The sequence below is a fragment of the Populus euphratica genome, unplaced genomic scaffold (assembly GCF_000495115.2).
Source record: "Populus euphratica unplaced genomic scaffold, PopEup_1.0 scaffold177.1, whole genome shotgun sequence".
Taxonomy (NCBI): Eukaryota; Viridiplantae; Streptophyta; class Magnoliopsida; order Malpighiales; family Salicaceae; genus Populus; species Populus euphratica.
Window position 1 is genome coordinate 535,811 of NW_011499972.1, and position 11,785 is coordinate 547,595.

Below are 11,785 nucleotides of genomic sequence, written 5' to 3' on the forward strand. Positions count from 1 at the left end.
CTTATATTGCTAACATTTGAATTTCAAAATTAGAAAGAGATAAGAGAAAGTGACCAGAAAATGATAAGAAGAGAAAATATTGTAGGTTTGGTCACTTTTCAGCAATGAAAATCTTTGTTTTTTGTGTCAATAGATTCAATTTAGAAATAAAAGTTTGATAATAGTTGTTTAAAATCTTAATCTTATCTAGAAAAATAAATAAAGAAAAAAAATTTGGTTTCAATTTTTATTTTTAAAATTGCATTAAAAAAGCATATATATTTAAATTTTTGTGTTGAATTCTTTTTTTTTTTACAACCAACAGCATAATGCTCGTTAGATAGCTAGAAATTACTATTTTCTGCCTGTAGTCAAGAAATAACCAAGAGTCCACGCTCCTTTCTTGTTGTTAGACTAGTAAAGACCCGATGATAGTATTGGGCTACATGTCCTTTTTAATTAACAATCATAAAGAATAGCTAAATAATTTATAATTCTCCCAAATTAGTGCAAATCAATTCAAGTTGTTTTTTATTTATTTTTTTTTGCCCATAAAAAAAAGGAAGAAAGACTGAGGCTGTTTTAGACTTTCGGGGAAGTTTTCAAGGTATTAAGCATGTAATTAACTACCCTAATCAAATTTGGAAAGATCCTATAATCAAGTTATATCTCAATGGACCCATCGGCACCAGTCCTCCTGTCACTGATAATTATAACGATGTCCCTCACCGGTTACAGAACGACTATGGCCTCTTGTTTTTTCTCTCAGCATTTTGTTTGCTTGAGAGAAAGTGGATTCAAAATCTTGTGGGCATTATATTTTCCTGAAAAGATTTGTATGTATGGATGCATGCATGCCGACGAATCTTGTTCGTTATTTTGAAATCATGAGGAACCTTTAATTTGTTCTTATCTGAATTCATCTGGCCACATTACAAGACTGAAATGCTGGCATGATTTTTTTGTTTTGTTTTCTAGTATAAGCTATTTCCAATTATTTGATTCTCAGACTACATGGGTATATGGAATGGAACTACAAATGTTTCATGTTCAAGAGATCGTAAATGTCTTTAATAAAACGACCACCATCTTCCACTTTGATTCATTGCTGATTTATTAGGATGAAAATTGCATGTATTTCCCTTTATTAATACTCTCTTTAAATCGAAGTGTTTTTATTTGATTAAGGAATCGAGACCGATATAATAGGGATGTTTAATATGATGATAGTAGTTGTTTTATATAGTATTTTTAAAAAATATATATTAAAATATTTTTTATTTTTTAAAATTATTTTTAATATTAATATGCTAAAATATTTGAAGATACAAAAAATATCAATTTAAAATAAAATAAAAATAAAAAAATTTAAATTTTTTTAAAAAACTTTTAAAATATAAAAACAAATAAACTGTATAACACTAGAGCTATCGAATCTCAATAATTTTTTTAGAATATAGTTGGATTTTATAAACTTTAAGTTTTGAATTAAATATTTTTGGCATAAATATATTACAAAGTTACTAGCTTTCAATCAATAATATTTATATAATTTTAATTATTAAAAATAAAATAATACTTTTAGTTTAATTTATATATATTTTATTTATATTAAAATTAAAACTATATATTCATAATAAATAAATTATTAAAAAATTTAATTTATTTTTTATATTTATTTTCAGTTAATTTAACAATACTCTTTTTAAACAGAGTGTTTTGATTTAATTAAGGAATATAGATGAACATGATAAGGTATGTTTAACATTACGATAGCAATTAGTTTTTTTTTATTAAAAATACATTAAAATATATTTTATATTTTTTAAAAAATTATAATATCTGTTAAAATAATCTGAAAATATAAAAAATATTAATTTAAAATAATATAAAATATAAAAAATTTTTAACTTGTTTTAAAAACACTTTTAAAATATAAATACAAGCAGACATTAAGACACCGACATTAGTGCCATGGAATCTCAATAATTGTTTTTAGAATCTAGTTGGATTTTATAAACTTTAAGTTTTGAATTAAAGGCATAAATACATTATAGAGTTACTAGCTTTCAATCAAGAGAAGAAAAATCACATGGGAAGAGACATGAAATACAAGCATATTTTAAAACATGTCGCTGTAGCATGAAACACAAGCATATTTTAAAACATGTCGCTGTAGGCTCAATATTTGTGTTCTTACTATTATAGGGACGAAAATGCTGCAGATACCAAGGATAAGATTGTAAGAAACACGCCAAAATTCTGTGCTGGAATTGTACCTATCAATCGATAATGACCATCTAATTTAAAACCAACGGCTATGAATTATCATCAACCCCGTCTGTCTGAGCTTTCAATGGCCGGTCTTGCTCCATCAAAGTGGTTACACTTGGGTGTCTATGATATATGTTGCATGGTATCACACCTCTCATGGTCACTTTTTAAATGCCTACTCATTTATTATACTCTGCTACTCGCTGGAAATCAGCCCAAGAACATTTATAACACAATGCCGTTGAAGAAAGCTCCTTCAATATAATAGTGGTTCATTTCCCAAACAAATTCATTAATTAAAAGGTTATTCATGCTTTATTTTTACGTTAAAATCGTGTTTTTAAAAAGCTTTACTTTTTTAATTAATTTTTAATATTTTTAAATCGTTTTAATATACTCAAATAAATTTTTTTAAAATAATAAAAAATAATTTGAAAAACAATATTTACTGTTATTTTTTAAAACATTAAATATTAATTTAATCGAAAGAAAGTGAACTTGGGATTAAAAGTAAGGTAATTTTATAATTGATACTTCTTGTTTTTTTTTTTTTTTTGAGAAATCTTGTAAAGTAATTTCAAGATCGAAATAGTTTTATATCAATGTGTAAACGTAAATCGCTTGTTCTGTGCTATATATATATATATATATAACCAAATATAATTTTCCATAAATAGCAAGAGCAAGTTAGAATCCCTTGGGTGGTTCTATTCACCGAAAGAAAAGTGATATCAACCCTAAGAGTACCTTTCCATGATGGCTCGTGCAAGCTTTCTACACATGCCCTTACCAGAGAGAGGGAGAGAGCATGTAATTTTTTTTAACATTAATGCCCTCCAGAAATTTAACAAAATATGAAACAGAAACTTATATATAAGAAGTAATTACGAAGCATCATCTATTAATTAATATTGTTTAATCTCATTTTCAGCTTGTAATGAAGTTAAACAAGGACTGGTTATATCAACTTCATTTCCTAATGAGGATACACAACAAAGAGTAGAAGACGAATCATCAGAAGATGCAGAAGTGTAAAATGACAAAGGAGAAGAAGGAGAATCATGATGGTGTTGCGTAGTACTAGCAGTAGTGATAGTACTTGAAGAAGAAGAAGAAGAAGAAGAAGAAGCCATAGCAAGACCAACAAGCAAATCTACAAAAGCACCAATGATGTACCCATGATTGCTCTTTCCATTCACCTTCAAGTAGCAATACAAAAGCTCTTCAAGACCTTCCCAGTCTGTTAATCCATGAGCTTCAACCATCTCCTCCATTGACTTCTTGAAATCCAAATAAGGGTCTTGAGACTCCATTGACAATACAACACTTTCTTTAAATGGAAACTCACCACCTGCCTTAGCTTCTTCCAAGATTGAGTTTGTCTCCCCTGGTTTAAAGAACAACCTCTCTGACCTCAAGCCTTTGATCACTGTCTCTATAGATTCACCAGCTCCTGACTGATCATCTGATGCTGTTGAGAAGCTAGCTAACTCACAGGAGTTGGTGAACCATGACTCGGGTGTGGTACTGTCCACCACATCATTTTTAGTAGCATCTAAGAAACCTGGGTTAATGGTCTTGAGCATTCCACCACTTGTTCTAGAACTGAAAGAGAGGGTTCTTGGTTGCTGACAATAGGCAGGCCAAGGCCATAAAGCTCTTGATGAGTGATCCGTATTTGCATTATTCTTGGAGAGAAAAGGGAGCTTCATTTTCTTGCCCACCAACTTGTTTGTTCTTGGTTTTTGCCTAGAATGTATTGCTTAAGAGGGAAATGTTATAAGTTGGTTCAAAAGAGTTTAGGCGGTGAGAAATGTAAATTTTTTTGAAAGGTTCTCCATGGGTTTATAATTCAGAGAGGCAGTGTTATGAGAGCAGCTTTTGAAGAAGTGGTCATGAATAATTAAGGAGAATAAATGCAGAGAGGAGAGGAGAGGAGAGGAGAGGAGGAGGGAAAGGGGAGCTGGCTGGAGAGGCTAGCTGGTGGGGACTCTCACACTTTCTTTTTGGTGTATAGAAATTTTGGGCTTTTCAAGTAAATGTCGTTCAGTTGAAGTCATTGAATATTATGGTACTTTTTATTTATTTATTAAATAGTTATCTACTGCTATATTTCTCTGTTACAGTTCTTGTAGTTCAATTACGTGACCTAGCTAAGCTTTGTTGTTTTCTTGTGTACAAACTTGAATATATTTGAATGTTGAAAGTTTTCAAAGAGTCTAATAAATTACCACAAGTATGTATATGATAATTACTGAGGGGTAGAATCAATCATTAAAGTAATTACATGACCAGAAATTTTAAATTTGCTGAGTGAATATTTCATTGGTTGTTAGATACTTAGTTTGTCAGGACCAATTTTACCGATGGGCTAACATCTAATTATTATTTACCGGAAAAAGTTTTCACCATGATTTTTTTTTATTTATAATTTTATTGGTAAAATAATTATTATTAGATTTACAGATGAAATAAACATGTGAAATAAAAAATTTACTTGATTTATTTTATTGGTATATCCCTTGATGAATATAACATATTATCTATAAAAAAAACTATATATAATTTCATCGATGATTTTTTTTAATATTACTAATGGAATTAAACAATTGGTGATTAAATAGTAACATTGACATTTGCAATAATTTATTTTTAATTCTCTAGAATATATCAATGAACTTAATTTATCAGTAAGAGTGTCACACCCGACCATTACGACGACTGATTAGAAATTATCTGGATTGGAAAAAAAACAGATATTTGATATCTTATTTTTTTAGAAAAAAAAGGTCTTATTCAAGGAGTCGCTACCTAGTATTATGGTTACTAGAAACCCTAACTGATTAACAAAGATTTTATGGTACGGGACTGATTATGCAAAAGAAAAGATGCTATCCCCCCTTAACCGTCCTACCTAAGGTAGGCTGCATTGTTGGTTTTGTCTGAAATTGCTGAGAATTTATTCTTCTTTTCCCTTCTTTTTCTCTTCCTTTTATGTTCCTGAATCTAATGTTAGTGAACAATTCCTACGAATATTTCCAACTCTGATGTTAGTAAATATTGCATAAATCCAAAAAAACTACGATACTTCTGACTCTAACGTTAGTGAATATTTTCACAAAAAATAAATTTGAAGAAGAAATTTTCTATGTTATTTTTTTCTTGTTTATCTTTTATTATTATTTTCTCTTTTTAGATGGAAATAAAAAAAAATATTACACGACATATTTGCATTTAATAGTGATAGTCCTTATATTGAGCACATCTACAAAAAATATAAACACAAAGGAAAAAAATAAAACAAAAGTGCGAGGGGCCCGCAAATAAATCAATGAAAGCCCCAACTATTTTTAGAATTTTCTATTATAAAAAAGAGGTTCGTTTGGTCAAATATAAAATTAGAATGGGTATGAAAATTATGGTCAAGGCATAAGGGTGTGTTTTGCTAAGCACATCCTTAGTAAACACAATTTGGGTCGGCTAGTTTTAAAGCACAGATCCGACCAACTCTTTTTTCTTTCTAAGCTGGATCTAGCCCAGCCATGCATAAGCCATGCATGAAAGGTTCATGCATGTAGACAACAGTAACTAGTTAATTATTTTAGCAAGGAAGGAAATTTACCTAGGTATGTAGTTGCTGGAGGCGAAGTTGAGGGAGACTGAGCTAAAAAACAGGGTTTGAAGGGGGCGGTGACTAGTATAGGGTTCATCGCCCCTTTTTTTTTTTGTTATGTTTCTTTCTTTTAGGGTTTATGGTAATGGCCTCCTCTTGAGGTCTCTTTTTTTAGGGTTTTTCTTTAATCGTCCTCTCCTTCTTTTTTTGCATACACTGAGGTCTGTATTTATAGTGCTAGAGTCCTTTCGCGTATGAGAAACAAAATTTCAATCAAACTCATTCTCTTTTTTTGAAGTTTGAATTTGATTAAGATTCAAATTTGAAAGTGAATAACTATCATTATCTTGAAGATAGAGATTATCTTCAAAATGAGGTTTATCTTGGAGATAAGGATAGAATGAAAAAAATACATTGTAGTCCCTAGTTTTTACGCAAGTTGACAAATCACACCTTTTATTGAAATAAATCTATGATCTTTTAATTTTACATCTTAACCCTATAAAATTAAATTAAAAAGTCAGTGGGCTAAAATTAGGTTACAACAAAGAGCATCACTAATGTTTTAAAAATAAATATTTTTTTTCTAAATCTATTAAACAAATAAAAAATAATTAAAATAAAATAAAAAATATTCATTACAAATTTTAAAGTTTACCAGTTCAAATACAATTCATTTGAAATAGAGGGTTTGGAGGAGGGAACAGGTCTTTGCCGAGATTGTGGGGCCAACAAAAAAAACACATGTATTACTTATCTATGATTTTAACTCTATTTATAATCTAAAGAGTTCGACAATCTCAACACTAAGATGTTATGTTTTAGCAGCAAGATAAGTCGTTTGAGCTTCAACTTATTAGTTTAAATGATGATAAATGATGTGAATCCATAAAAAACATACACCTAGAACCTGATCTAGAAGGATGATTGGTCGTAATGTCATACAAGTGCGACAAAATAGATACTCCACTTGAGACTTACTTGTAGCCTAAGCTTTGTTGTATGTCTGATTGTTGTGTTTTAGCTTGGTTGGTTTGTGCATTTATTGTCAATATGCATTTTATACACAAAGCTCATGTATTGTATATAAAATATGGATTGATGTTTTCATGCATCAGATGTTTTAATTTTTTGAAGCACATATGTTTTTTGGTTAGGTGGAGGGATTAATGATCTATCGTATGATTTTTAGTAAGGATTATAGCTTATAAATTCTCAAACTCAATTTTAAGTGCTTGTTTTGTAATGGTAGGCATATATGTCTTAACTATTTGTTACAATGCCCCTATATTATCCTTGCGAGGATTATCATTAGACAAATTTAAAACACTTTTAAGACCATATAGAAAACCCTACTCATACTTATTTAATAAATAGAACATATCCTTAAAGTGTATGTACATCTATAAATTGTATCAAAGAAAGCCCGACATATATCATCTAAAATTCTAGGATTTTTGGGTGGCAAAATGCTATTAAATAGATTCTATAAAATGTTATCAAATAGATTCTATAAAAGTCTAAGTAATTACAAATTAACTAAAACGGATATAGATTCTCTTGTTAGTGTAATGATAACATCAGGTTCATGAATTTATAGATAACGACCATTATCACTCTCGAAAGGTGAACTTATATTCAATTTATCTTTTATTTTTCAAAAACATCTCATATTTATTTGCTTTTCAAGCTTGTTTAGTTTTTATTTGCAAGTGAAAATATAGGTCTACCCCTACAAGCCAAAACCTTAAAATTCATAAATACTAAACTTAAAAACATGGTTCATATAAAATGAAGAAATGATATAGTTGGAAGCTCAACAAACAGAGATGAAAAACATGAAGGGTGATATTGATAAGCTCACTAGTTTGTTTGAACAAATCTTAAGATCCAAACCAAAAGAAAGAACTTTTGCTCAATCTATAGTTAGCGCTTAACTTGTACCTAACTCCCTTCATCTTTTATTCTATTAAGTTTAGAGGCAATTAACACCTCACTAGAGGCTTAGTTTACTACACCCTTTCCATTTTCTTATTCATTACTAACTGAAGTCCTGAATGTTGAAACCCATATGGCAAAGGTGATACAAAAAGGGAAGGATTTTGATATGTTGTCTTCTATTTAAAAAAGATTAAAGGCAATTAAAAGATTTGATTTGTATAATTTAGTGAAAGCCTTTAAAATGTTATTGACTCTAAACATAGTGGTCTTTAAAAAGTTTAAAGTGTTAAAAATTTGCTAAGTATATTGGTACACAGTACCCAATAACTAATATGAAAGTGTATTGAATTTAGATGACAAAAAACACATGTGATGAGAAACTCCTAATCCATTTTTTTTTAGAAAAGCTTGGGTGGTACTGCTTTAAGTTAGTATATGTGGTTGAATAGCACTAAGATTAAAAGATAGAAAGACCTGATGAACATGGATATTACACCTAACAAAATGAACCAACACGTTATGAAATTGAGTGACAAAGAATCTATATTGGAGGACACCTAGAGGTAGTATAGAGTAGCTACTTAGATGAATCAGTCACTGCTAAAAAAGAAGATGGTTAACTTATTTACCAACATGTTGAAGACACCATTCTCTGAGTTCCTAGTTAGAAGTTCAACTCCACAATTAACTTAGTAATTATGGTTTAAATGATTGGATAAGTTAACAAAGCAAGAAAAATGAAAGGTTTATCAATAAGTTATAGAGTTAGGATGGAAAATGAATGATAATAGCTGTCAATTAAGGTACAAAGGAATAGATTAAATTTATGAATGATAATGGTACCTATTATATTGTCATCATATCATATTTATTGTCACACCTAACAAGACGATGACTTTTATGTTTCTAGAAAAAAGAACATATATATGATATTTTATTTTTAGAGGGAAAAATGTTTAGTTTGAGAAGTCACCACCTAATATTATAGTCATTAGAAACCCTAACTGATCAATAGAAATTTTATGGTATATGACTGGTTACATAAAAGAAAAGATACTTTCACCTCTTAAATGTCCTATCTAAGACACGCTGCATTGCTGGTTTTGTCTTGAATTCTTATCATTTTATTATTTAAAAATTTAGAGTCATCAGCTAGTGTTTTAGTCTCTAGAAACCTAACTTATCTATAGATACTGGATAAGAAGACTGGTTGTGCATAGAAAAAATAATATCACCCCTAATACACTATACCTAGAGTAAGCTGCACTGTTCATTTGTCTACTTATTATTAAGGCTCTATTGTATTTTTCTAACTACTTGTCTGTCTATTAATTAAAATATATTCGTTTTTATAAGATATATCATGGTTTTATATGTCAAACTTAGTTATTTTAAAATTAAAATATATTTTAATTTATTTTTTTTTCTTTTAATACCACAAATAAGTTCATAATTTTCAAATATTAAAAGTAAATAAAAAAAGAGATAGAAAGGAGTTATTTTATTTATTATGAGCTTAATTTCTCTATTTCAATATTAAAAATACATTTTTTATATACATTTCTAAATTCTTATATTAAAAATAAATAAATTCATTTTTCTAGAGTTTTTAAAATTTAAACTAAGTTATAATGAACTTTAAGAAATTGTTAAAAAATCCAAGCATCCAAGCAAAATATTTTTGTATTTCTTTTTTTCTCTGTGGAAGAGTTGATGCAATTTTATGAAAGATATTGGATCCACCACAATAGTGGCGGCACATTACGGCACCGCTATTGTCAGTGTTTGGGCTCACACATTGCTGCACGTGAATGATTGACACCTGGTGAATTGGATAGATATCCTCTTTCTCTTTACGTTTATACCAGTGGTGAGAGTTACAATTACCTGCAAAAAGAAACACACACAAGGAATGCTTCAGTTTATTTCATCCTCTCTTTGTAAATCTGCTTCTCCCTTTGTCTCTCTCTCAAGTTAGTCTCTTCCTTTTTTACTTGGTGTTGTTGTCGTGGTTAAGGCGTGGAGGAGGAGATGTTAGTGATGTTGCAGTGGTTTGGAAGTCCTTGGCTGAAGGAGAGGTGTTGTCAGCCAGGAGTTGGAATTGTTGTCACCAACTGTGGGAGCAGGTAGTGGAGGAGGAAACAACGATTAGTAACCACTGTGGGGAGAGGGGGGACAATGCTGTGGAAAAATAGGAGTAGGGAGCCATGATTGAGAGATGATGTGACCATAGTCGTGGGTTGCAAGAGATGGTGATAACTCCTATTGTTGCCAGCAATGTGAGGAGATGACTTCGGCTGGAGCTGAGGAGAGGGAAACCATGAGTGCGAGAGGATGAAACTGAAGTGTTTTTATTGAAGGAGAGGACCTTGTTCTTCTTCTTTGAAAATATAAAAGGGTTATTTTTAGAGATGGTTTGAAAGTTTCGATGGGATTATTTTTTAAATAATTTTTTATATTAAAATAAATATTAATAAAAAAAATTTATTTTTAAAAATTATTTTTGATAGTGGTATATTAAAAATATGTTAATTTAAAATAAATAAAAATAAAATATTTTTAAATTTTTAAAAAATATTTTTTGAGTAAAAATAAAAGGCCCTTAGATTTTAATCATCATTGCAGCGAGTAGCGTAACTGGTGAGAAAAAAATAACCATAAAGAGTTGACACAATGTTAGCTGTTGTTTCAACAAGTTGAGCATATGATCGAGAACTGCTACTTGAACTTGATATCAAAGTGAAAAAAAAAGCGGACAAACCCAACTTTCGAAAGAAAAAGATGAATCAATCAAACAATTCTAAACCATAAAAAACATTGGCGTACTTGTCTAACCCTCCTCCTCCTCCACCATCATCTTTATCGTTGAAGAAATACTTATCTTTGATCTTCAGATAAGCATGCAATGTCAACAAACTATCTGAGCCAGCTTGATGACTCTTCCCTATAACCCGATCCACTCCCAATTCCTTACATACCCGATCCAACCCACCATGTAAATTCCCACAAAACCTCATTATGTGCTTTATATCATAAACCCTATCTCCAAAGTACACCCTCACTCTTTCGAAAAACTCGTTTAACTCCTCAGGCAGCACTTTCTGAGTCAAACATTTCACCAAGTAACCAAAATCATATGCACAGTGAAACGTTACCCAACTCACTGAGTGATTCAGCACCAGCCCACTCGACATCATCAACTCAGCGAATTTCACCGAATCAATCCCCAGCTCACGATTCTTCTCGAAATCAATCCCCTGTCGCCTCAATAACTCCACCGAGTCATGCGCATGTGCATCACGCGCCACATCAAAATCCCTAAAATTGAACTCCCAAATAAACCCAACATCTTTAAACCCTAGATCGGGTAAATTCCCATCCTCGTCAGCGATCGTGAGTCCGATTTGGATCAGGTTTAAGAGATCAACGTTTGCTTTGAGGCTCAAGTAGTGCGCCCTGGGGCCGCTATGCCGATTATACGGATCTCCAGCGGCAGGACGGACAACGATGCCAGGAAACTCCGTGTCCATTGAGATTAACGGGTATCTATCGATTTCCGATCGGATCAGCTTGAATTCTTCTTCCAAGTTGTCTGCCCAGACAGATCGGATCACGACACCCTTCGCACGTTGCGGCGGCTGTTCATCGGAGTTTGACATGTTCTGGATCCGTCTATAAAAAGGGCATTAAAATTTTAAAATTCGGGTCGGGATGGGTAGGGTTGCTTTTTTCGGGTTGATGTTGATGGATTTTCTATTTAATTGAAATTTCACGAGTCGTGGTTTTTATAGGGAGATGAGACGTGGGGTTGTCGCGAAGGGAGGCGGTTTTGTTGTTTAAGAATCAGAAATGGGGGTACAGGTTGGTAAAGCGAAACGTGGAATATAATTATTATTTATTTATTTTTATTAGTTTGTCCATATAATTAGAATTCTTTTTGTTTGGGTTTAAATGATGGAAATGCCAATGAACTGGATG

General features: G+C 31.1%; 2 protein-coding genes across 2 annotated transcripts; both read right to left on the bottom strand.

The window, feature by feature from the left end:
* Nucleotides 1-3,141: 3,141 nt before the first annotated feature.
* On the bottom strand, nt 3,142-4,270 carry LOC105139337 (transcription repressor OFP13-like). Its single transcript, XM_011045739.1, has one exon. The coding sequence runs from the start codon at nt 3,963-3,965 to the stop codon at nt 3,159-3,161; it is 807 nt and encodes a 268-aa protein (XP_011044041.1). The 5' UTR covers nt 3,966-4,270; the 3' UTR covers nt 3,142-3,158.
* A 6,240-nt stretch (nt 4,271-10,510) lies between these two features.
* Nucleotides 10,511-11,785, bottom strand: LOC105139338 (probable CCR4-associated factor 1 homolog 11). Its single transcript, XM_011045740.1, has one exon. It carries the CDS (start codon nt 11,464-11,466, stop codon nt 10,594-10,596), a length of 873 nt encoding a protein of 290 aa, XP_011044042.1. The 5' UTR covers nt 11,467-11,785; the 3' UTR covers nt 10,511-10,593.